At 49.0% G+C, this 26,802-nt stretch overlaps 1 protein-coding gene across 3 annotated transcripts; it reads left to right on the top strand.

Moving 5' to 3' along the window:
• Nucleotides 1-519: 519 nt before the first annotated feature.
• CABP1 (calcium binding protein 1) lies at nt 520-26,501 on the top strand (the record flags this gene model as incomplete). 3 transcript variants are annotated; one of them, XM_080628917.1, is made up of 7 exons in its annotated part: nt 13,340-13,384; nt 17,951-18,127; nt 21,760-21,790; nt 22,472-22,615; nt 24,017-24,126; nt 24,511-24,658; nt 26,377-26,501. In XM_080628917.1, 7 exons carry the CDS (start codon nt 13,340-13,342, stop codon nt 26,400-26,402), a joined length of 681 nt encoding a protein of 226 aa, XP_080485043.1. In that variant the 3' UTR covers nt 26,403-26,501. The 3 variants fall into 3 exon arrangements, with proteins under 3 accessions (XP_080485042.1, XP_080485043.1, XP_080485044.1); XM_080628916.1 differs by lacking the exons at nt 13,340-13,384; nt 17,951-18,127 and adding an exon at nt 520-1,116; XM_080628918.1 differs by lacking the exon at nt 17,951-18,127.
• Nucleotides 26,502-26,802: the final 301 nt, after the last annotated feature.

Raw genomic sequence — 26,802 nt, 5'->3', positions numbered from 1 at the left:
GATGCCTCGGGGGTCAATCTCCCGTCCCCTCCTCGCTGCCCCCGCTCTCCCCTGCCGCGCCGCCGCCGGGGGCGATGCTCCCGAGGCTCCGGGCCGCCGCCGCCGCGCCGGGGGCGGTGGGGGGGGCTGCGCTCCTGCGGTCCCCCCTCCCCGCCGTGCCTGGGGCCGCCGGGCCCTGCCCGCCCGCCGCGCTGCGGGAGCGCCGCCCGCCGCCGCCCGCACCCCCTCGGCGGCGCCGCTTCGCCTGGCGGCACGGCCCGGCCTGAGCCGGCCCCCGGCGGGGGGAGGCCCCGGCTCACCTGGACGGGCGGGGGAGAGGGGGGAGCCCCGGCTGAGGGAACGGTGCCCGCCAACCCCCACCGGAGCGCTCCTTCCGCGGCCTTTGTTTGCGCTGTCACATGGGCCGCGGTGCGGGATTTAAGCGGGTCTCCGCAGGACATGCCGTGAGCGGCGCGCCGCAGCCCTGCCCGCAGCGGCAGCGCTCCGCCCGGCCGGGGATGCGGCTCTAGCGGCCCCGCGATGAGCGGCTCCTCCATGGCGAAGAGCGAGTCCCGCACTTCGCTGCTGAAGACGGCTGGGAGCCGGAGGGCTGCGGACGCCCAGCCGCGCGGCAGCCGCGCCCGGGACGGCAGAAGACAAGGCGGGCAGGCGGGGAGGGAGCTGAGCCACGAGCCGCTCCCCGGGGAGCCCAGTGCCCGCAGGCCGCTCTGCCACCCGGGCGCCCGGGAGGACGGAGCGAGGGGCGCGGGGAAGCTGTCACATGGACGGGGGGAGAGCCAGCCGGAGCTGGCGGAAGGAGGTCCAAGGAGAGGCAGCGGCAAGGAACCAGTGCGAACATCCAGGCATCACCACCACCTCCCGCCGCACGCGAGCCACGGGCACCCCCAGGACCAGCATCAGCTCTCAGACAGGGATGGGGAGGAGGCAGAGGAGGACTTTTTCTTCAGTCACAGGCAGCGGTCCAGCAGAGAGTCCCTAAAGCTTTCGGAAGGCGCTTCACCTCTGTCCAAATCAAGCAGCAAGTACTCCACCAAGTCCAGCAGCAGCGATCGGTCGGTGGAAGCGGACCCCCTCTTCCAGCAGCTGCACCCCATGCTCAGCTCGGTCTTTGGCCAGGTAAGGGGCAGAGCGCCTCTCGCCCCCTCCGTCCCTCCCTGCCTGCTCCCCCCCGCGCCCCCTCCTCCCTCCCGCTCACGGACCTTCGCCTCCTCGTTCCGGAGCCCCTCGCTCCCCGGGGCGCAGCCCGCAGCGGTAAATGCACTGCTTCCTGGCCGCCCTGCCGAACTTCTCCCGGCGATGCGGCACCGGCGGGGCGCTGCGGGGCCGGCACCGGGGAGGGGACCCGGGTCGGAGCCGCCCGCAGCCCCGTCCGCCAGCCTGCCCCGCCGGGCGCTGCGGAGGGCGCTCTCGATGTTGCTGGGGGGGAAGTGCCGGTGCTTTCCCTGCCGCCGGGGGAAGTTGTGCCTCTGCCTGCTGAGGGTGAGAGTCAGAGAAGCGGATATTTAAAATGTATTTACTTATTAGATTCTCTCTCTCTGGCTCCCCGCCTTGCTTTGCTGATTTGTTTACATCCCCTTATGGTGCATTTCTGTACAATCAGCAGATGAATCATTTCTGATGGCAGAAGCTGTCAGGAAAAGGTAGTGGGGAGAACGACAAGAAAAAAATCCTGACCCAATTCTGAAGCCTTCGCAGTCACTATGTTAGGATGAAACAGATGCTTTCGGTGTTTGCAAGCTCTTTTGGTACAAAGCTGTCGCTTTTAGCTGCTTCTGGTAGTGAAATTACCCAACAGGACTACCCTCTAAAAATGAAAAGGCAGAGGGAGACTGGCCTGAAATTTTCTTTTAGAGCCATTTAAGGGATGTTAGTGAGAGATGTAATCTCCAGGAAGATTAATGGAACTGCAATCTCACAGAAGCACAGTTTTAGGTATAAGCCAGCAGCCTGAGCTGCTAAATTCCAGCCCTGGAAGTGATCAGTTAAACCAGAATTGTGATTGTGGGGTTTGTTGTCGTTGGGTTGTGTTTATTTTAAAGTGGGTTGCAGGGCTCAAATTAAGATTATGGAGAGAAGGAGAAGAATTTTTGTAACAGGATGGAAGGAGGTAATACACCTCCATCTGTTTAATCTGATGTCCGAAAGTGCGTTCTACTTATGTTCATTTTGAGTTCTCCAGAGAAAAATCAAAGCACATCTGTTTCCCAAACAATTTGTCATCCTCCCTGACAGTCTACTATTGATGAATGTTCTGGTTGTGTGTAACTCGGACCGAGTGTCACCCTCAGCATACCAGAAGTCTGGGTTGACATGGTAGTGGTAATAAGGAAGGGCCTGGTGAGCGGCTTCATGATCATCCAGGTTACAGAAAGCCATATTCCTTCCAGCACCAGGCTTTGCAATCCATGGGCTCAGCTCTTATTTTGTACCTGTAGTTCTGAGGAAAGTAAAGATGTGTCTGAGAAGAGATTGTAAATCAGTGCAACTGTACATCCCTAAAGTGTCAGAAATACAAACTAACCCGTGTCAGGGCTCCCACTCACAGAAACCTCTGTGGTTTTGAACTCAGTCCTTACCTGCACAGCGTCTTTGGTTTCCCTGTTCTGCTGTTTGCATCCCAGTGTCATGAGACAGTTCTTAAAGCCTTAAACTTAGCAAAATGTAATTGCACTGCTAAGCAATGCCCCTTAAGAAAAGGGGCAGGTGCAATTCTAGTTTTCTTCTTCTCACTGGGTACATTGCACCAGTGCTTATAAACCAACACCAACATCTTTCTTTTAGAGCATGCTATTATTTATTCCCGTTTCTCTCTGTATTCATCTCTCGCTTGCTTTGTTTGAAGTAACTACAAGAGAACAAACATCCAGTGGGGATTTGGAACTGGCTGTTAGGAGTGAGCTGTAGTAGGGATGTACAGCGGATTTGTGGATACAAGAAGGGGAACTATGATGTAGGATACACAAAGAGCTGCTTGCAGGAAGAGAGATGTGAAGATTTTTTGTAGTGATATCAAAATCCTAAGATGAATAAAGGCTTAAAGATAAGAACTGTGGGAATTCCGTCATGGAATGGGATGATGGAAGTTTTATTTCTGTGAGTTAAGAAACAAATGCTAAGCATTGTGTCAAAATGTGAGTGATGTTTTGCAATGGGCAAGGACTTCAACTTGCAGGAGCCCAAGTTGCACCCTGGGCTGAGGCAGGGTCATAGGTGCAGAAGTGTCCAGGATTGCAGTGTAAAGCTGCAGGTGCTGTAGCACCAGTCTGCTCCATGCTGCAATTAGAAGAGTGCAACAGCTCAGCAGACAATTTATTTAATACAAGAACTTCTCTCCAGCCCACACAGCCCACTGTGAAACAGTTAAAACAGTAATTTTGCAGCACATAGCAGGAGAGGAGCACAGTGATGCATATCTGCAGCAGCAGAGCGCTCTGGTCCAGCAGCAGCAGTATATCTTGTTCCAGCTGTACAGCTGTGGAACATCCTCGCCCTGTTGTTCCGTGGTGGTGCAGTAATGTGGTCACAGATGCAGACACTACAGCGATACAATCGGAAATGCAGAAAAGATTGCAGGATGGCTTCACGGAGGATGTCATTATTGCAGTAACAGCGAAAAGGAGCAGCCCAGGACTACAGGGTTGTGTCTGAGGGAGACAGATTTGTAGCTGTGCAGAGAAAAAGAGTAAAAGCAGAAGTGCTGTGTTTATGTAACTAGCACAGCAATATAGTGCACTGTGGGTATGCACTCCGGGAGAATGCTAAGATACTGCCAGGATATGGGATGCAGGGATATTTTGTTAATTAAGCTTATGCTATATTGGTACAGCGATGTTCTAATATAATACAATAAAACAATAATATTGCTTTAGGGCATTTTACCATTTTGTAATTAAGCAGTACATGAATTAACAAATGTAGGGTAGTTGAATGATATATTAGTATAAGCCAGGATGTCATCTTAGCCTCATGACATGTTTGCACGCTGGATCGGTGAGACAGTTGCAGAGAAGCACTCTGCTGTGGAGTTTATACTGGGTTAGCACACAGTGCTGGAGAGCACAGCACTGACAATGCGGTGGTGTGGTAATGCAATCCTGTGGCAGAGCAGAGATGTGATGCTGGTGCCATGCGGTAGGAGTTTGGCAGTGCATGGGTGTGATAATTGTGTAGTGTTGTAGCCTGACAGAAGAGTTTAGCAGTCTAATGATGTAGTAATACAATATTCCAGACGGGAGCTATTCTATACAGCAGTGATTACTTCTGGTGTGATATTAGCAAAAGGCTGTGCTGATCTGACAGCACCATCCCGTTGTACCAGAAGGCAGCGAGTGAAGTGTTACCACCATGCTGCAGTTTTGGAAGCACGGCTGTGAGTTAGCACGAGAGCAACGCCGCAGACCGACTTGATGACAGAAGTGCTGTGTGAGTATGGGCTGGTTATCAGATGCATGTGGTAGTGAGGCAGCAGTGCTTTGAAGTGGCCCTGCAGTGGCAGTGGCTTAGTGCAGTGTGACAGCAATGCAGTGACTCACGGGTGTAGTTGGCAAGGGATGCGTGTGTGATAATGCAGCAAAGTGGGAAAGTGGCAAGAAAAGTGAGCGTGGGGAGAATGTTTCATATAATTTTGGCCTGGTAGCAGGATAGTGTTGGAATGGCCAAGTGGTAAAGGAGTGTCATGGAGTGAAAAGGAGCATTCTGTCACCCCTGCACAGCAGAATAGCATGACAGTCCTACAATGCTTGCAGCGTGGCTATAGAACATTGCAGTATTGAGCAGTTGCATGTCCATGACAGCAGAACAGCAGTGATCCCCCGCAGCTGGGATGGTGGTGAGGTGGCAGCCTGGCAGCAGGACACAGTTTATTAGTGTGATAACAGCAGCACAGCGACTGGGACAGCAGCGTGGGGTAGCAGTTTTGTGGCAGCAGGATTCCCGGGGCAGTGGCGATGCAGCAGCAGCACCCACAGTGTGGCAGCAGCTTGGCACTGGGCTCACAGCACAGCACAGTACGGGCACTGCAGCATGGAAACCCACCGGTTCTTGTCACTTCATTCCTCCTGTGCCAGAGCACTGGCCTAGCTGGAACCTTTAAGAAGACCTTTTTCCGGGCCTTTGCTATGCAATATTAATTTGCAAGTGATCCTGCCATGTGAGACCTGACCATTTTCAGAGCCGTTTAGCTTTCACACCCTGCCCGACTGTTAAATTTTTCAGTGGAGTGATTCCCCAACAGTTTTCTGTCAATTGCCTATGGTAGCATGGGGATCAGCGGGGTCAAACAATGCTGTAGGGAATCATTAAATATTTACAGGCTTCTGCTGTTAGCACTGTGGCCAAAGGGGCTTTTGTATTTCTATTTGTACAGGGAGTTAAAAGCCTCTCCTATCTGCACCCATCTCCCATTCCTGCTTTAATGTCAGCATCCACATTACCATTAAAATAGGGAAAGAATCTTGCTGCATTTCCTGTATCATTTTCCTTTTCTTGTTCTGCTCCATTTTCCTTTGCTCATGGGCTTAAGTTCTTCATACCATGTCTTAACAGGACTTTACAGTAAATCAGGCTGACAGAAGCAGTCCCTGTTGTGGGGCAGGATGTGTCCCTGCATTGCCTGTGCAGGAAGCAGGTGTTAAGAACATTCTCCTCTAAACCAGCCGGGAGGGGATAGGGGAAAAGTGCCTTGTCTGGCTTCTCACCCTTCTTGTCTCCTCATCTGCAGGGTGACCTTGTTCCCTCCAGGGGCTTTGGCTGCAGCTGATTCTAACTCCAAGCTGATGCTTGGGAGTTTTGCCCAAAAGCAGCGGCTGCATTAGGACATGCTTGGAGCTCCACCCGCAGAGAGCGGGGAGCTCTGGCCAAGGGTTCAGTAATGGAAGTGATGAATGGCTCAGAAAAGGGAGCTCTCAGCTGCCCCATGTATTAGCAGGGGAGGCTGCGGTGCGTTGGGCTGTGCTGGAGCGGTGATGCCAATCATGGAACCTTTCGGGTGTTGCGCTGTGGGATGGTGAAGGTGAAGGTCTGGGTTTGCAGGAGCTGCGTGTTGTGTTGTACCATGGTGTAAGGCAGGTAAAGCAGCGGCATGTCTGGCCTTGTGGCAAAGCAGCTCCTCATTTACAGGGTTACACGGGCACAGTAATTTGGGGTGAACAGACGACTTCTGGCTGACAGTGACCAACTGCTGCAGTGATGCTGATCCCGTTGCGCAGTCCTGGCGCTGGTGCGGACCGTGGGTGCGCAGGTTAGGAGGCAGAAACACCGAACCCTGACCCGACCCTTCCTCCTCTTTGACGGCATCTCTGAAGGTTTAGCCCGGCCCCTATGGGTCCTCAGAGGGCGTGGAGGGAGAAAGGTGTCCTCGGGGGCCGCGCTCTGCCGCGGGCTGCTGGGAGAGCGGGAGGCTTCTGCCCCGGGCGGCGGGACCGCATTAGCACACACCCTGCCCGCCCCGGGCCCGCTGGGACTTGGCCTCTGCCCGGCCAGCGTGTTAGACTGGGGAAAGACCCCTGCTTGCCGTGGTGCAGGAGAGGGCTGGTCCCGCTCATTGCCAAGCACATATTCACAGGGGTCCAGGTACCTGCATGGGGTTTGTATGGCCTCGGTGCGTCTATCCCTGTATGTGTTGCCACAGCCATGTCCATGCATGTAGCCTGACACAGAGCGTCTGTATATGTGTCTTGTCTGTATACACACAGCCTGTGTGCCTGCAGCCTCTGCTAAAGTTGCTGGGGGGCTTGCACCCTCCTCTCTACATGTGTATGCACTCACTCCTGTGCTTACAACGATCGTGTATGTACATCCCTGTCTGCTGACACCCACCATATATTCCAAGGTACGTCTTGTGTTTCCTATATGTAATGGACAGAAAAACGTTGTTCCACTTGAGCACATCCACTCAGCTACTACCCCCTTGCTCAGCTTGGAGAAAAATGTCTCACATTTATTGCTTATAGAGAGCTTGAGGGATGTGAGCCAGCCGTACAGAACCGCTGAGGGCAATGGATAAGCTTCCTGCTTGCACTGGGTCTGCCAGCAAACAGTAATCTTTGCCAGTGATTTACTTTTTAAACAAATCTGTTTTAAAAGGATAGATTTAATATCTTTAGAAAGATATTAAAATAAAACCAAACTAAAAGAACAGTCATTAAATATTCCGTTCATAAAATATACAGCAGCACGATCTAATGCACGGAAATACACAAACCACCTGGGTAGATTCGGCTTATCTTTTGAGAGAAGAAAATATTTCAATAATAAATTAATCATCATTTAGATTACTCTATGCATTCGATCTATATTCCATCCTATACAACCTTGGTTTTTGTTTTGTGCATATTGGGTTTGAACAAAGTGTCAGAGAAGACTTTTGCTTTAGAGACAGTGGCTGGGCTGCAGGTCTGTCAGCTGAATTAGCTGTGGTTCTTTGTGGCATCCCAGCTTCAGTAACTGTTTTTCCCTGATGAGTCCATGAGTGGTATTGATTTCCAATAACAAGCAGCTATATGGTGTGCATCCAGTAAAAGATGCCTAGCTAACTTTGGGCTCCCTTTCAATAATCCCCTGACATTCCTGTGACCTTAGAGAGCAACAGCAATGCCCATGAACTTGAGTAATCCTCCAATTTCAATCAAATGCCCTGCTTAGAAACAAAGACAAACAGCTGTTGTAGCTTGTATGGTCATATCCAGTTTTTCAGTAGCTTTCTGCACCAGCGTAAGAGCACAAACTCAGTGCTAGCTATGAATGAAGTCATTAGCAATATTCTAATATTTCTTCCACCCATTCCTCCCCTGGAGTACCTTGTACCTTGCAGCCATCTTTGGAAAGAATATACAGCATTGCTTCATCCCACACAGACAAAATACATTCTCTGTTCTTGGAAGGGAACAGGCAACTTTGTGATGTTGTGAAGCATCATGTCACAACGGCTGAAGGCAGGAAGTACAAAACTGCCAGCAACCTCCCTGTGTTCTGCTGAAATAATGCCAAAAGGGGGTTAGGTAGTTTGTGACCAGCTCTGTTGAGATAGTCACGGATCTTGTACTGGGATTCAGAGTTTGATCCTTCTAAAGGTGCAGGGTTGGTTTGGCGTATTTGTATTATTAGTATTAGTATTGGTATTGGTTCCCAAGCCTCTGCTTATCCATGCTTTCAGCAGCACCTCAGTGTGCCAGCCAAATACTGACTCCCTTGTATTTGGGAAGAGGTGAGGGAGCCAGGGCACACTTGGCTGCTCTTGCAGTAGTCCCAGATGGACAGAGAGTGATTCACAATTCCCATATTCCTAAGTAAAAAGAAGGGACCATGTAAAGTTTGTTTTAAACAATCTTTGCACTGCGTGTACGTGGCAAATTGTCAGAGCAGTTCTGAGCTGTCAAGCTTGTACTTGTCTTTTTGTAGCCCATTGATGATCTTGAAAGCAGAAAATATCCATAGCACATTGTGCTCTGGCCAACACATTTCCTGTGCAGGGACTTGGAAGTCGGGCTAGTGCAAAATGCGTGGACCACATCTACGTGGATGGTGTCAGATGGCACATTCCCATCTCTTTTCATCTAACACAGAATAAAACTAGCTAATTACAGGCAAAGCTGTTCTAAACAGAAGTTGACAGTGAAGGCTTTGTTACCTTGAGTGAGATGGAAAATAGCCTTGGTCTTTTTAATAACCTTTCTGTTTGTGATTGAATATGATCCAATTGCTCTAATGGAAGATAATATTATGCACAGCATGAGTCAGCAACACTTTCTTCCTGGAACAGCTGACAGCAAAGAAAGTTCCCAAACTCTCTGCAGAAATATTCCTCCCCCCTAGATGAGGATCTGAACTGCATCCACCAGTACCTGCTGGTGCCTCCCTGTGAAATGGACCTCTACTTGTCTGACTGGAATACGGAACCGTCCAAAGTTCATTCAAGGTTAGAAGATACAACTCAATGTGCAGCGGCAATAGGGGAAGCCAGTTGCAGAAGTTCTAAGTGCTAGTGCATGTTCCAGCAGTGGGGAGCTTGGAAATGAGGCCCTCAACAGCACTGGCAATGGGAGGATGATAACTATTCCAAATGCTTAGATCAGCTGAGGTCATCCAGGAAACAAGACTAAGTTGTTTCTTGCAAAATGCCAATCTATAGCCACCAGCTAAATGGTGGTTGGGAGCAGATTTGAAAGCTACTGATCAATAGATGCACTCTCCATTCTGTGATAGGAAAAAAATAGACCAAAAATTCTTGTCCTGTTAGGATGATTTAAATGAGGTGGTGTATTTTCAAATACTAAATCTTCGAAGCATACAACGGGCTCATAGGTAAAAGGTCTTTTCCAAGCTGGTTGATTCTGTGATGGACTTCAGTGCAAAGATGCTAAGAATAAGTTTTCCCTGCTTTAGGATGTCCTCCCTCAGAGATTAACCCTCCTACCTACTGAGGTTGCGCTGTTGCAGTTTGTTTTGTGTTGAGAACAACCATCTAATACAGTGTTCCAGCAGGTGAAAGGCTGTGCACAGAAACAGGCCTGGCATCTGTCAGGCAGGTCGCCTTGTACAAATCCGTACTTCCACTGGAAAAACGTTTGCCAAGCAAAGCTACACTCTGATAAGCAATCCCAAGTTTTGGACTGACTTTTGTTCTTTCTGTTGTGGCTGTCGGGTATTTGCTGCCATTAGATAAAGTTTCTAGCAGCTACCAAGTGATTAGCTGTGGTGGGATCCAACATTTTCTGATGAAATGAGCATTTCTGCCAAAGGTGCCAGCCCAAAGCACAGCATCGCTGCTTTTTAAAGACTCCAGACACATTAAACCACCTAACTCACTCCTTGTTCAATGCCAAGTCACCCAGCTTCCTCCGTCCTCTATGCTTAGGTCAGTCCATGTGCCAAGTGCTTCTTTCCTGTGAGCTGGGACCTCGCTCTGTGCCAGACCACATCCACTGGGGTCTCTGCTCTTCACCTTGGACCTCAGGGGAGAGGAAAGGATGCGCACATAGGCAAGAGTTGCATTTCACAAAGTTCCTGCCAGTGTTTAGAAAGTTTACAGCAGAGCCCCAGACCTTGAGAGAACAGTGTGATTGCCACAAAGAACAGTGTGGGAAAACCAGTATACATGCATGTGCAGCCCTCCCACACACATACTGACTACCCCAGATATAGGCATGCCCACAGATCAGCACCTACACACAAATGTTTTTGACACACTTATTCTCAGCATCCTGTTCTCTCACAGCAGCCTCAGTTGGAGGGAGGGAGAAAATATGTTCCTTCTAACCTAATCTTCTAATGACCCTTCTGCCAACGCCGCTTTCCTGCCTGTCTCTAAGCTGCGTGTGGTGGTGATGGGAACAAAATTCCAATGTAGACAGTGATTTTCCTCCTCAGAGGTGAGCAGGGTCTGTCTGCTGGATTGTGATGTGCTGCCCGATTGATCCAGAGTAAATAAGGAGGTAAGAAAATTGTTTACAATCGCATCCTTTGGGCCCCTTGCAGCTCTGCCAGAGTTCTTGTAGAGTTGAAGGACTGTGACTGCTGCAAGCGTGGTGCAAGCAGGCTTCCATCACCTCTTCTCTTCCTGGACTGCAAACTCCCTGCCAAGCCTGGCAGAGGTCTCAGCCCTCTCACTCTGACCTGTGCATTTCACACAGCCACCTGCAACTGGAGGGAAGAAAAGCAGGAGAGCAGACAAACACGGCAGCATGCCATGGTGGCTGGCTCTAAATGCTCTGATACGAGCAAGTATTTAGAGGATGACCATCTCAGCTTTTGTTGGAAGGCTTTTAGAGCCTCTGTATGACACGCTCAATGGCCATCTTCCAAAGCTGTCCCATGGCAGTCTGGGAACTGTGATGGATTCTGCTGGCAGGAGATGCCTGACTCCGTTGCTCTGCTCTTTCTGTCTGGGAGGATGCAGGAGATGGGCACTTCTCAATTGCAGGGCATTCCTGGCCTCCACGCTGCCTGTCAGGGGGAGATTCATTAGCAGCAGGGAGGCCATTCTCTCTCCTCTCTGCTCTGGAATTGGAGTCGTTTGTCTGGGGAAGGAGCCCAGGCGCCTCACTCGCTGTGTGGCAGCTTCTGCTCAAGGGAGACAAGCACTTTGTCAATAAACAAGGAGCCTGGGGAATGGCTCCAGCTGACAGAGGACGTTATTAACGACCAGCTCTTTGGCCAAGGGTAGATCAGCCTCCCACTATCTGCTTCGAGGGGAGAAAGAGAAATAGAGGTCAAGATGGCAGTCTTGAGAAGAGCTGAGAGTTTCAGCATCCTCCTACAATGTCCCCTGCTGAGAGGCCCAGGGCTGGCACAGCCCCCAGAGAGTGACTGTACATTTCCCCAGCATCAGGGGTCTTCAAACTATGACAGCAGGAGACAGGCCCAGCTCAGGAGCAGTTTTGCTTTGCAGCCCACCATGGGTGGGCTCTGCTATGGAGGCCTTCCAGACCAGAGCCTCCCTCCCCTTCTGTCCTGTTCTCAGTCTGCCGTGGTGCACGGGGTGTCTTCCAGTATCTGCTGCTGCAGCTTCTTTCTTTGGAGGGCTTGTGGATCTTTGTACAGGTCCTTTCCAGGCCATCCAGTGAAGAAGGCATTGAGAGGATCTGGGGGGAGGCTGTTCCACTGCCTTCACTCTTGGGAAGTGGTTAGCACAAGGAAGAGCAAGAAACACTGTCCCACATGGCTGCAACTGGAACTGGATAATTTGTTGGCTCTTGTCATGGTTGGACTCCTAAACTCATCTCCTCAGGTGGAAGAAGCCTCTAAGCTCTAAAGAAACTGTCGATTCACCTTACAATCATCCTTAATTTGCCACAGCACCATCGGGATGGAAGCAGGGGAATCCCTGCTTTGTTGTGACATTGACAGGTCATCCTTCTCCGTCCTATAGCTGCCAGGAAAGCGAGTCCTTGGCTCCTGCACAAAAAAGCCTGTGGTGCAAGTACTCAAGTGCAAGCCCATGGGTTAGGTCTTTGTAAAGTCTTTTGTTTGGAACCACACTCGCAAAGAAAGTTGTCAAGTCTTTCAGCTGAACACCTGAGTCCAGCCAGCCTGCTGCATAGACATGGTGCAGCATCAGTGTCACTTTGGTTTTCACAGGTCTTGAAGGAGGTAGCTTTTCATGCCATGGCTTCTTATCATTCTGGAGCTGCAGCTGCTGTGGCTTCCTAGCTAAGGGTGCATTCACCATCCTGTTCAAATCCTGTTGTCTAGGTGTGATGGTGAGTTTTTAATGCATTTAAATCTCTTTTCAGACTGAATGCTTTCATGTTCAGCCTGAGATCAGAGGAAAATGTACTGGGGACTCATCCCTTTTCATTCAGAGGTTATTCTGTTACCACAGCAGGCCTAAGTCCAGAGTTCAGAGCTTGGCTGTAGCTTAATGAGCCTCTTAGCCCTGGTGTGCCTCCAGGACTTGGGTGCTTGGCAATGGAACAGATGGATATGACATCCAAATTCTTTGCTTCACATTATCCAGCCTAGGGCTGCTCAGATTTAGGATTCAGGTGTGAGCCCCTCGTTGGCAGATTTGTGCAGGTAAACCGCCAGCTGACTTGTACTTCCCGAGAGCTGGAAAAACTTTACTGCAAGACTGGCTCAAGGTCTCTCCCTTGTGGTTAAACGCTACTAGCCTGAGGCTGAGTGCTGTAGGCCCCCCGGACTGCTGCCTCCAGGCTTGCTTCCTCCGTGGCAGGAAAAGAATGGGAGACTTCTGCTATTTATAAGCTGAAACAGGTCCCACCCAGATAAATGGTCCATTTCTGCTCCAAACCAGCTCTGGACTCTGCTCCAAGCCCCTAAGTGGATTGCCTTCTGGCCAGCTGCGCTCTGTAGTGATTGAAAAGCCGAGAGGAGTTAGAAGGGGGGTGGGTAGGGATGCGATGTTCAGAGGCTGTGTGCACCCAAACTAGCGGGATTCACTGAACTCATCACTGAAATAATTTCTTGCTGTGCGTCTCTCTTTTAATTCTCCCTGAATCAGCCCTCTCCCATGAGTGAAACAATCTTGCCTGGAGATTGAGGGGGGTGGGAGGGATTTGAACATTAATCTGATGTAGATTATACACCCGCCTCCCTCTCTCTCCCCTTCTCACTCTCTCTCTCTCCCTCTCTTTCTGTCTGTTTCTCTCCCCTCCCTCTCCTTCCTGCTTCATCTCTTCAAGAAAGTGAACATAAAGTAAAAACACAGAGAGAGGCAGAGAGAGAAAAAGCTCCCCGAAGAGGGAAGCCCCAGCAGCCAGTAGCTGTTTGGATTTGCCTGGCACTGCCTTTCTTGCTTTGCTCCCAAGGAATACCTTTAATGGGATCAGTTGCTTCAGTTCCTTTATAACCAAGTCCACCGGAAAGGCAGACTCAACATATTATGGGCAACTGTGTGAAGTCTCCACTGAGAAACCTCTCTAAAAAGGTATGTTCCCTGAATCAAAGTGCGTTGTGTGTTTCCAGCCCTGCTTCTTGGGATGGGCAGAAGGGAATGGGAGGTGGGAGAAACACAGAGGTGTGTGTGAAGGGTTCAGCTCTTTTCACCAGACTTTTTTAGTAAGAGCTGCTCGTGCAAGTGCAGCCATTAAAGCCATAACGTGTGTAAATCAATGGGTGGGTATGCATGCACAGGAGCAGGCTTGTCTCCTGCTGTGTGTGTGTACATAACAGCCCTCTGGGTACGTGCAAGCTTGCGCTTGTCGATGTCCATAGTATGCTGCCGCACGTCTTCTGTAGGGGCACCTTAATGTATGTGTGTGCGTGTGAGTTTGTGTGCATGTGCTTCAGCTGGGAGGTTTTTGCATGAGTCTAGTCATGTGTCGCTCCTGTAGGGACATCTCTTCATGTACATGAAATGGGTGCATGTACGTATTCCATTGGTGTGTAAGAGTACACGCACCTAATGAGCCCATCTGAAGTACGTGCGTGTCCTTCGCGCTCTGCGTCTCTATGTACACATCCTGAGGTGTGTGAGCAGGTGTACAGGCTTTGTTGTGAGTGTATAGGGTCATACACGGATCCCTGCTTGTACGGCACTCTGTGTGTGTGTACCTGCTGGTGGACGTCCTTACCGACATCTGTATGTAGGCGTACATCGTTTTATGTATAATCCATCCTTGCATATGCACATCTGGTTTTGTTGGTATGTGTTTGGGTACAGAAGCATGTTTTTCTCTGTGATCTGTTTGTCCATGCCTCTGTCTGTGAGTGGATACACTGGGCCCTGGCTGCATGTGCGTGCATCATGTTGTACATCAGCACAGCCCATGTGTCCACATGCTTGGGCCCAGCTGGACTTCATCTGCAAGCTGCCTTGTGTATCTGTTAGGCTTCAACCCATGGTCTGCTTCATGCTGAGGTTTTTGCGGTGATCCCAGGACAGATTCGATTCAGGAACGATGCTGCTGTTAGGGAGTAGATTGAAATGGGAATGACGTGTCCTGGAAAAATTTCTTGTTTCACTGAGAAAGGTCTTGAAGCACCGTGTACCTGTCAGGCACGCTGTTCTCACTTACTGCTGCTGCAAATCTAACAACTCAGCAAGAAGCTGTGCAATGCACTCCTTGTAAATGAAAAAGTTATGTTAAGCATCCTAAGTATTGCAATGAAGAGCACTGAGGAGGTCTCTTGAGGCCTTGCTGACAATAAAGTGCCACTGCCATCAGGAAGACCTTGCTACCTGGGGAAGTCCCTCTGGGGGGGGAACTCTTGGGTGGAGAACCTCCCTAGGAAAGAGTTTCTTTTGGTCAGAGATTTGCCTCTTCTGTGCAGAAACAGAGTTTGCTTCTACCTTAGCTGCTGTGAACAAAGCCAGTAATAGCACAGTGCTGCTGTGGGGGAGCTGGGACACACAAGGATGGGGATTCATCATCAGACAGCAAGGCAGTGCTGAGGCCATTCGCTAAGTCAGGGTGACCTTCAGGGAGAGGCAGAAGTAGTTGAAATTCACCCAAATGTTGCACATATGAAAAACCAATTTGGTTGCTTGTAGGATGCCTCCAACTTGCAATAAAAGGCGTTGGCTGCAGCTGTGCTCAACATGATCGAGGCGACTGCAATTAAAGAATGACGTGTGGCCAGGCTGCTTGAATCCAAATGGATTCAAGAACATATGAGCTCTGTTGTCAGTCTTTTAGGTAATTTATGCTTTCATTCCTAAAAGCTGCTTCAAATAACACACTTTATGCCTAGTTAGAAGGCCTGGGATGGCAGGACTGCAGAGAGAAAGTTGCAGAGCTGAATTAGAGTATTTCTCAGACATTACTCCAGCTAGCCATGTATTAAGGCCTCAGGCACTCATCCCAACAGGTCCTGGGTCTCTGCCGTTCTTCTGATCACAACACATGATTATACTGGAGACTTTGCAGATCTGTCTTAACATAGAATTGTAGAATACTTTGGGTTAATATTTCACAACTTCACTTGGCTGTTTGGTAATCCCAGTCTTTTTCTCAGATTTTACCTTGGGCAAACTCATTTTGATGAAATGGTAAGGAGGAGGGACTGTAGACAAGTGTGTGAAAGCTGCTTTTGGGTTACAGACTTCTGTCTTAAATACATGGCTTCAGCCTGAAGTATGGGAGTCACTCCCTGGCACTGACTGGCTTGGTCTGGGACTGGCTGACATGGAGGTACTATGCCAGTTCGGATGGCAGTGCTCAGTGTCACAGTGTCCCCCTGGTGATGCCAGCAGCCAGCCTGGCTGCCCTTCCCTCTGAGGAGGCACTGCTGTCAGGATGAAGCCCCTCTGGCCTTGCTGCTCTGTGAAGTCCCTCTGACACACAGGCAGGAAAATGGAGTGAGTCCTGTTGTGCAGAAAGGAAAAGCTTTGGCATCCAGGTCTCTTACTTTGCCACCCATCACCACCACTGCAGCCATCTCTAAATCAACCTGTTCTCTTCCCTCTCTGCAGTCTGCCAGTCTGACACAGCCAAGGGCTGGACTCTGCTAGGAAGGGTAGTGGCCCTTTGCTCAGGAAAAGGACAAGGAAAGCCTGAGCTTCCCAGTCCTGTGCTTGCATTTTCGTTGTCGTGCATGCTGCTGTTTCCTCTGTAATGGGCAGCTGACGTTGCTTTGCCCTGCACCCATATCACAGCTTCCTTCGCGGCTCTGCCAGGATGTAGGAGGAACGTGGTGGAGAGAACTTGTGGGGATACTTGCAGGAGAAACCAGGGGGTGCTGCTGGCAGAGAAAACATCAAATGCCACAAATCCTGCCTGCAGCAGCCCCTATTGGGCTCTCGCTGAGCCATGCACCTTGTCCTGGTGCTGTGGTGGGTTGTCCAGTCAGGATCCTTGGTGGCTCTTGGCAACTGCTTCATCAACTGGCAATCTCTTTCCACACAGGAAAGTAAGGGGATGACTGTTATGTAGTGCTGCTCTGTGGCTTGTTAAGAAACTCCGTTGACTGGAAGGGCCAGCAAACAAGCATCAGGGGCTGTGGGGCCTTCAGTCTTTCATGTGGCTTCATTGGAGTTAAACACAGAATTGATGTGGACTGTTTGAAGTGATTCATAGTATTTGGTGTATTAAACTGAAAAATGTGCCAGGAAATAAAGCTGATAATTTTGAAAATACATTGCACTCATAGCACCAAGCTGTGCAGTTCAACACAGATGTCTTGACATTTAGCTGAGCTGGTAACATGCCATTTGTGGACGGATGCTCATCTTTCAGGTTTTTAAGGACAAGTGTCCTATGTGTCAGGTTTAATCAGGGGCAGATTCCTTCCTCATCCATGACTGCAATGAAACTGCTCTCCTGCTTCATCATTTTCTTTCTCCATGGCTTGCTTTTTGAGTTGTTTTTGTTTTGATGCTTGATATTCACATGACATTATACATGAGCAGATTGGTATAAGACTGTACAAAAAGGCAAACCCCAAACCATGTGTGCAATGTAATAGCACATGGCAGATGCAGCAAGTAGATACAATGGACTTGGACAATTGTGAATGGGGCATGTGTGTATATCTGGTCTTTTAGCCTGAAAAGGCACCTCAGGCTTTAAGGAAAGGGTTAATAGAGACAATGACAATTGACAGAGCTTCTCTGATCACCCCTGGGAGCACCGTCTGTAAAAGTAGAATCATTCCTGAGGAGGAATCTGATGTGTGATTAATGTTTATTCTATAAAACCAAGGGTCCTGTGGGTTGTGCTGGCTTTTTATAGCTGCATGGGAATATCAGGATAAGAGTTTTCTTGCAGAGCCAGAGAAATGCATTTCTATAAAAGGAAAGCAGTGCCTCCTTATAAAATCCAGTGCTGTTCTGGAGCCCTAGCTTAGCAGGACGTGTGCAGATGCAAACAGACAAAAATGTGGTGCCCGTGCCTGATCTCCACTTTGGGACTGTCAGTGGTTAGAAGAGGCCGGTGCAGTAAGTGCCTGAGACCCTGAGGATGTAACTAATTAGAAGTGACCCTGCAGTTGGCAGAGCCACCCGATGCTGTAAATGGCCTTCTAATAACATTGCAAAGTGTGTGGTGCTGTGTGGCTGGAATGTGATGTGGAGCCTCACGCAGTGCCTTTGTGCAGGCTCTGCCTGGTCTCATGGGCATGCCGTGGCTGACATGGCTCTGCCAGCAGCTTTGCCCTGGGCACAGACTGGCACACGTACTGTTAGGTTGGGCTGTGCTTGTCCTTTGCAGCTCATTCAAGGGATTGTTAACGCTGGGACTGATAGTGGGAGCACGGCCCTTTTGGCTGTGTCTGGGTAGATGTGAGCAGTGCTGAGAGTTTGATGTAATTTCAAAGTGAAATTCTCCTGATTGCTTGTACTTCTATCAGCTTTTGAAAGTGAACTCCTGGACTTACTGCTTCTGCACAAATCCTCATAGAGCGGTGGGGGGGATGCAGTGTGGACCAGATGAAGGAAATTTAGCAATAATGTCTCTGCGAGGCGGTTCAGTAGAACTTCAGAGGAACGGCTGGGCGAGATGGGGAGGTAACATCCTCTGTTGTGTTGTTTGCTTGCTGCTTGTTGGCTGGGAAGATCCGCCATGAGGAGAAGACGTGCTATAAAGCTGTCCAGACGAGTGAAGAGGGGCCGTCGGCTTGCGAGTACCAGGGTCCGCTCATGGTGCTGGCCCAGAACTGCGCCGTCATGCACAACCTGCTGGGGCCGGCATGCATCTTCCTGAGGAAGGGCTTCGCAGAAAACAGGCAGCCTGTACGTAAGTTACACCCAGCCGGGCGAGACATGCACAAAGCCATGTGGACGTGAGCGGGGAATGCGGAGCTGCCCACATGCTCCATCTGTGTGGAGCTCCTTAACCCCCAGCCCTGGGTCTCGAGCATCCCGGCTCCAGCTCCAAGTGCAAATACAATCACAGGCAAATGTCTAAGTTGAAGGATGTGCAGAGATACCCCCCGTGCCTAAGCACCAAGAAAGGAGGATTCTAAAAATGCAGCTATGGAAGTTAGATCCAAGCCTACACTCAAGTAGGCATAATCATATGGACTCAAGAGAAGGACTTAGGACTTCAGGACTTACATAATCATATGGACTCAGGAGGAGTCCACTGTTCAAAGCTGCTATTCCAGCAAGACATCCACATTTCATTCCAAGAGGCTCAGATTGGCATTTAAGACCTAAATAGCCACTTAAATGCAAATCAGAGCATCCGTATTGGGAACAAGCTGTCCATATTTGATACTGTTCCTATCAGCTCACAGTGAGCACACCAGTTCCAGCAGGAATAAGGATGCATCTGCCTCCTCATAGATACCCAAATGCTTATCTCTTACACGCTATCATACCCAGCCTGACACTGTAGCAATCCCAGCCAGACAAACCAGAGAACATGAGTCTGCCCTTATAGTTGCAGATAGTGCTTAGACTAACAGGAGCTATTACCCGTATACACACACAGATAGCAAAACCACATCTGTCCATTCAGTCCCACCTATTTGTAACTATGTGTTCATATGCAGCTGATGAATGCATTTATATCCAAACAATACAAATATGTGTTTGTATGTAAATTCAAATATATGCACTTGGACATGTTAAAGGTACATAGATGTGCACCTGAGTACTATACCTTTACAAGAAGTAAACCATACTTTTTACATAAACATTTAATTCCTACATTAGCATGAGTTTAAAATACAGACAAACATATGATTAGCACAGTTTTTATGGATATGTATGAATGAATATGTGCATTGTCAGATACTCACCTGGTGCATGTGGTGAAACAAAGCTCGCTCCAGTTACCTGAGGGTCAGAGCTTTCTTGCCTCTGTAAGAAATCTCTGTCTTACTTGTGCATTCGTATGGTTATCTAGAGCTTTATGAGACACCTAGGGCTTTATTTCTGAAACACTTTCTTCAACCAGCAACACAAAAAATAGTCGTTATTTGTCATTATTGGTAGAAGGGCTTTTGTTCTTCCTAACCTTCAGCCACTGAGTGATCACATATTCCTTGTGCCACTTCACTAGAACACAAACCAGTATTCTCTCACAAGCACTTTTGCTGGCCTGCACAGAGCTACCTGGTATAGGGGATAGGTCCAGCTCTCTAGTGGGAGGCTCACAGCTGGACAGGTATCCATCCTGCTTAGGCTGTGGAAACTCACAGTGCCCTAAGAAGCCTCCAAAATAGGATTAGTGATGTCTGTAACTACCCTGATGTAGAATAAGTGCATCTGATAAACAGCTTTACTTTTACTTACTCTCTAAACCAGCAGGATTTATTGTGCACAGAAAAGAAATAAAGGAGGGTAAAACCATTATGCATAATGGACTCTCTGAGGGTCACCTCTGCTCATATCTAGGATCTAAACTCTGAAGAGTTTTATTCCTCTTTCCGTATGTTCTCCAAAAGCTGTGGAGTGATTCAGCCCATTTCTTCCCAAGCAATTTTCCTCCTTTATCATTTTAGGGGCTCTTCTTTCAAATTTAAAACAGAAAACCTCTTCATGACGTTAGTTATCGCTTGAGTCAGATTTTTGGAGGGACGTAAGCCCTCCCCCTCCTTTTGCATTTGCAGTCTGTGGCTTTCTGATGCTACAATCTGCATGTGCAAAGATATGCTGAGCGCCCTGCAAACACAAATGCCTTGATGTGCAGAATTAGAGCTGGTGCTGAAGCCCCCACTTCCGGCATCTGTCAGTTGTGTCGGTTACAGTGTGGTCTTCGGTGAGTGAGGACGATGATGCTCTTGTGATGGCTGTGCTAGAGGAAGGCCTGGGTCCTACCCCAGCCGCTCTCACAAGACCACAGGCCCCGTGGATGCATCAGGGAGCCCTTTGCACCGTGGCAATCATACCCTGCTTCTGCTGCCACGCCGAGCTGTTGGCACACAGCAGGATCCCCAGGGATTGACGTCCGCACAGTCTGGAATGAGGTGCACAAGATGCTGGTACTGATCATACGTGGTTTTCATCTGCTGTTTTATCTAAGGCAGGAGGGCAATAATGCCTCCTGCATCCGGTCTGAGGAGTTTGAATTGTTTTATTACTTGCTGTTGATGAAAGCAGAACAAATGGGATGACATGTTTGAAAATACCAGTTCTGTGAAGGATGAAATGGCAGAGCCAGCGCGCTCCAACAGTTCCATCCAGCACAGAGATGCCTCTGGGAAGGTTATGAGTGGCAAGCTGGTCGTTTCCCTGGCACAGCCCACTTCTGCACAGACGTAAACTAGTGTGTGTCCTAGTTTGCTATGCACTCTGAGCAGCTGCCATTAGAGTTTCCAGAGGAGCCTGTGGTTAAATAACAAAGAATCATCCTCAAACTGATCAAAGGCACCGTCTCCAGGGACATGTGGTGAGGCTGGAGGACACCTGGAAGGCAAGGAGAAACTCCCCATGGTTAAGGGGAAAAGCCGAGAGTGAGGCGACAAAAGAGATCGTGTTTCTGTGTTTCCAAATTCTCAGATGTTTTGGATTTGCCTGGGAGCCATGCAAGGAATTAGAAAGGGCATTTAAACCAGAAAGCAGTGCATTTCCATGCTCATCTCTTCTTCCTGGTGCAGTGTTGGAATTTGCTATACTCTTTTATATCCTTCCCCTTCTTCCGAGAAATTCAAATTGGATGTTTGAAGTTGCAGTGTTTCCTGAACATGGTGAATCCTTGTCCTGTTTTGTTTGTAGATGACCTTGATGATGTATATGTCGTGTGTCTGCCTTCATGCGCTTGTCTATGGAGCTGAGGTTGGGGCAAGGGAGAAGTTCCTACCTTTTTGTGGGGACTAACTGTAGGAGATGGCTCTGGGATGTGGGCTGAAAGAGAGCTTGTGGCTGTTGCTGTCATGCCAGAAGGACAGGTATCAAGCAGTGATCCAAGCAGACGATTGTATAGACGTGCTGGTTACAGGAACTGCTTCTGGCTGTTTTGATCTGGCTCTGCCAGCAGGAGCTGCAGTAGGAAATACATTCAGAGCTCTAGAAGAGATCGTAACTGCTGCAGGGACAGTCTCTGCTCCAGGACTTGGTGCTGGGGAATGATGTAGGAGCTTCATGAAGGTGCTCATAGTACCATCAGGTAGGGAGGCCACACGTATTGCTATGCTGGCCCAGGTCTCTTCTGTTTTGGGGGAGCACCTGACATCCCCCTGTCAGCAGATGAGAGGGAGAGGGGCTTCCACAGGGAAGTGTGCAGGATAACAGCTCTGCCTTTGGGTAGGAGAGCTGGGGAGCCTTGGCAGGTAGATGGTATTAAACATGTCATCACCTTCTTGTTTCTTCTCGCACTTTCTGGCTTGTCCCAGAACTGTTTGCACCAACAAGTGCTGTTCTTAAACTATGTGTTTGGCAAGCAAACAGCTTTAACGTAATATTTTCTTGTCTTGCAGGATAGAGAACTGCGTCCGGAAGAAATTGAAGGTAAAATTTGTCACTTCTTCTGTGTCACCTTTCTCCCTGCCCAGGGAAAACCTGCTCCTACTGGCAGGCCCTTCCAGCGTGGCCGCCATGGGTAAAATAAGTTGGGGCAAATCGAGGGAGATGATTACTGGGATAATTCCTGGAAACCCCAGCAAAAGGAAACTACGAGAGTGCTGACTGTGAAGGAATTTGCATCCATTCCAGCTTCTTCAGGGTGGGAGGATAAGTAAAGTAGTGGGATATTGGCTGTCAGAGAACTGCTGTGCACCCCAGCTCCCACAGAAAGTGTTGTAGAGTGTGATACAATAGTATATGACTCCAGAGAAGCTGTTTTACCTACTAATCCCTACCATGAGGGCTATATAATATACTGCAGGGGTAGAAGCTGGGAAAACTTACTAGTTTCAGTTTCTTTAGGGAGTGCAGTTTTGTAATGATCAGTTTGTGACACTTGTAGCCCAAGCGAGCTTTCCTTTAAGAAATGGGTCAGCAGTGCTGCTGGTGCAGGAGTTTAACATTGCTCCAGTCATTGGTCTTTACAGGGAGAGCTGCAAAGGGCACACAGGGACTGTCTCAGGGAGTCTGGCCTCATAAAGTGCTGCTGATTCTGGGGAGGTTTCTTGGAAAAGTTATTTCAAGCTGTCACTGACAATATTGTTCTTTCTGGATCTACTCCCACAGAGTTAAGAGAAGCCTTTAAGGAGTTTGATAAAGACAAGGATGGGTTTATTAACTGCAGGGACCTGGGGAACTGCATGCGAACCATGGGCTACATGCCTACGGAGATGGAGCTAATAGAGCTCTCCCAGCAGATCAACATGAACTGTGAGTAACATCCACCTAGCTGTGCCTCACTGTTGCTGCTGTGTCCTGCATCATTGCATCAGGGTTTCTCAGTCTCCTGCTGTCTCTTTTCATTTGGATTCCCTCCCCCAGACTCCCTCTTTTGGTTCTCATTTTCACTCCCTATCATCTCTTCTGTTCATTTGTGGTCCCCAGGAGTTGATGCCTTTGTTTCTTGCTTAACAAAGGGGTTGTGTAGACTGTTCTGTGTGGGAACAGTGAGTGGAAGGGTTGTCCTTCATGCTTGTGCTGTGAGGTATAAAACTGCTCTTAATGTGGGCAGTTAGACATCAGTGCTCTGGTTGTGGGTGTTGTCATATTGAACCTGTTGTCAGCTGGTGTCAGACTGAAGAAAGAGCCTAGGAAGATGGAGAAGCTTTGGTCAGATGGGTGATGGATGGGCTGTTCACTCTGTGGTGGTTTGTGGATCAGCTGTGTGCCTGGGGATGGGCTGTGAGCAAGCTGTGCTGGCAGTGTCAGATGGGAGCAGCTGCTGGAGTCATGGAAGTATGTGACAGATGTGTCATATTCACTGTGTTTGTGCTCCTTGTCTTTCATCATCATCTTTTGTTGCCTCGTGTCTGTGGCAGTGCAGGGTATTACTCTCCAGGTGGGAAAAAGGGTGTTTAGTGCATGTTGTCTCTGACACATGATGATGTAAAAACAACAACTTACATGGTCAGGGGAAGGAGAGCAGTTGTTACATACACAACCAGGCACACACAGAAGCTGCATCCCTGGCGGTGTTCAAGACCAGGCTGGACAGAGCCTTGGGTGGCATGGTTTAGTGTGAGGTGTCCCTGTCCATGGCAGGGGGGTTGGAACTGGATGATCTTAAGGTCCTTTCCAACCCTAACTATTCTATGATTCTATGACCCTGGCACACAAGTGCTTAGGAATTTGAGAGTGTTACTGCCAGCTTCTAAATAGGGACAAATGAGAAAAAGGACTGATAATATGAATGAGCAGTTGGACATTTATTAGCACTGCTAATGGAGCAAGATTCCACCACTGCTGCAGGGGACTGCCCAGGCCATGCAGGAACATTATGCTGTGCCCTTGCCGTACCCTTTAGCTCAGGCGCAGCAGAGGGTTGCTATAAGCACTAGAAATGATCAAGCCTCTAAATCCTAGTATGCGATGCCATAAGGATGTGACAGTCCGTGGCAGCCTAGGAAGGAATAGTTTGGGGTCATTCCACCTAGCCCACAATCCAGAAAATACAAAGACAGTGTAAAACTAACTCCGCCTTTCCTTCCGCTGTCCTGCACCTTCTGTGCTTTGCTTCCTGGAGAACCAATGGGGCTCACAGAAGTGCAAAGTGAGTGCTAGGCTTGGCTAATGTATGGAGTTCTTACATACAATGTTTTGTCTTGTCCCAAGTGGGTGGCCATGTGGACTTCGAAGATTTTGTTGAGCTGATGGGACCAAAGCTGCTAGCAGAAACTGCAGACATGATTGGTGTAAAAGAGCTCCGTGATGCCTTCAGAGAGGTGAGTGTTCCTTACCGTGTACCCCCAGAGAGGTGAGCAACAAGAGACAGGAAGGAGAGAAGACCCACTGGGGAAGAGGAGGAGAAAGAGCAGTGCAAGACAGAGAAAGAGCCAAGCCAGGCGTGAAACAAGGGAGGAGCAGAGAAAGTCACTAAGATGAGGGAACCCTTGAGGCAAGGAAGAGGAAAGCTGATGCAGACACAGCAGTTACGAGTCAGCTACAGACTGGATCCAAAAGGCACGCAAAGGAGGAAAAGGAGGGACACAAAAGAAATGCAGGAAAATCAGGGCACTTAGGAGCAGGACAGTACAAAATCCAGCCCAGAGCAAGATCCATTTCCGTTCAGTGTATTTCCCCTGATGGTATGTTTCATGTACTCACAGTTTGACACCAATGGTGATGGGGAGATCAGCACCAGTGAGCTGCGAGAAGCCATGAAGAAGCTTCTAGGGCAGCAGGTGGGCCATCGGGATATTGAAGAGATCATCCGGGATGTGGATCTGAATGGAGATGGACGTGTTGATTTTGAAGGTGAGAAGGGATGAACGCTCCCTGTCCATCCGCTTTGGGGTGAGTCGGAGTTTCAGCTCAGAGGCAGAAGCAGAAGGGAAGATTTGCATGCTCAGGGCCCGGGTATCTGAAGTATGGCAAAAACCCCAAGATTTTCTTTCCTAGTCATCTGAGAAAAATGAAGAACATTGGCTCTCACAGGAAATTCCTCAGCCGAAGTATTCATTTGTGTATCATCTCTTGCTGCATCTCAGTTTCAATTGGGTCTTCATAATCCTAGCATGGTAACAGAAATGCCTTGTCACAGAGGAGATTTGGGTGCACACATGCTGTGCCAGCCTTCTTTTTATGGGGCAATAAATCTATAGCAGAAGCTGTGAGGAGGCTAGATTGGTTTGGAGAATGCATTGCAGCCTCCATTTCCTCTGGCTCACCTTGTTATCTGAGTTTATAGAGAAGGTGTTTCTGTGCCTTTATGCCAGATATGCTTACTGGGACTGCAGATATCTGATCCGGAGGTGTCTTGTTAAATCCTAGAGATAACTCATTTCTTCTCCCACTTTTCATGCCAGAAGGACTCGGGAAAAACAGAGTGCTATTAGCCATGGCAGGAGCGGTATTAATAGAGCTCAGTGTTTCTGGCAAGGGAAGCAGTTGATACCAGACAGCTAAGCGGATATAAGAGCTGGAAGGTGTGAGAGTGTGGCAGGCTGCTGTTTTCCTAGTGCAAATCCAGACATCCCTTTGCAGTAAGAGTGAAGAACTACAGAATTAAAATTAAATAGACTATTTTTTCGGCTCAGAGCATTCCTGGGTCTCCCACATAACACAGAGTCTCTGTCCTCAGGATTACTGAAGCTTCTGAGGGCTTCAAAAACTAGAAGCGTCTCCCTGGGAAGTATCTGGTAGCTGCAGTTGTTCTAATGCACTGGCTGATTACATGACAGTAGCTCTCCTTGTTTCCTACAGCTAAATTATGTTAGACAGCTAAAATACACGGAATGCTATCCCAGTATCATTTTCTCTGTGAGTTACTGCTTAAGTTATTAAAGGACAGCTCCATCTATGGAAAAGGAGAAGTCAGGGAGGTAATTTCCACTGCCCTCCTTTTTGCAGAGTTATTAGTTCCTTGGCAATTCAAGTGTAGAATGAAAACACATTTATATCTGATGGCATTTACACTCCATTTGAACAATTGTAATGGACTTCACAAGCTGCAGGATGGTGAAGAAATAGATCCAGGGCAGCCTTACAGTTAGCCTGTATCTTCAAAAACACAAAGTCCATCAAAGTAAACTTTTCTCTGTAAAAATGCCGGTACCTACCAAAACACTAGTGCTTTCCCACAACGCTGTCTCTGTGAAGTGGCAAGCTTACTGTGAAACCATACTGTGTTCCCAAGATTATCAATCAAGGTCCCCTGAAGTTACAGAGGAGACAACACTTGCCCTAGTGTCTCACAAGGAGCTGCTTGTGCATACAAGACTGTACACTAGCTGGGAGAGAGTCCAAGGCAAGGAACTGACCTGCTAGTGAGATCCTGTCATTATATCTAATGCAAGGATTAAAGCCCATTCTGTGGGAGCTCTCCAGAGCCAGTCACGGAGCAGCACAGACCTGCTGGCAGTGCGTGGACTCTGGGTTTCTGCCTGGCTGCATGCTGCCTCCAGGGAATGAGAGCTGGGTTGGGGACCATGGGTGCCTTCTGCTTCAGGGCTGTCCTTTTTTACTGGTTGCAGAGTTTGTTCGCATGATGTCCCGTTGAAGATTATTCTCAGCTAAAGAAGAATCAGCACCTTAGAGAGGGCAGAAGAGGACCTAGATGGAGCATCTAGCCCCGATGTTCCCACGTGAAGGTTTATCGGCTGGCTGCAACTGGGACATTGCAAGATGACCTGCTGCTCCTCCCTCGTGGTGGTCCCCATGCCCCTCCACCCTTTCACACTGTGAAAGACTTGCAACTTCCTACAACTGGAACCATTCCTTGGAGATGATTGCAGGAAACTGCAGAGCCAGGACTTGCCATGATGCTTTCATGGGATATTTGCAACTTTAGACTCCTCCTCCCCAGCTTTGTTCTCCCACCAGCTGCTGCAAAGCAAGAGCAGGAGAAATCCTCTTGGCTTGGTGGATGAGAGCAAAGCCATTGGGACTGGTGGCAGCCT

The sequence above is a fragment of the Psittacula echo genome (assembly GCF_963264785.1).
Source record: "Psittacula echo genome assembly, chromosome: 13".
Taxonomy (NCBI): domain Eukaryota; kingdom Metazoa; phylum Chordata; class Aves; order Psittaciformes; family Psittacidae; genus Psittacula; species Psittacula echo.
The sequence above is the reverse complement of the archived record's forward strand: the minus strand, read 5'-3'. Positions and strand labels throughout refer to the sequence as shown.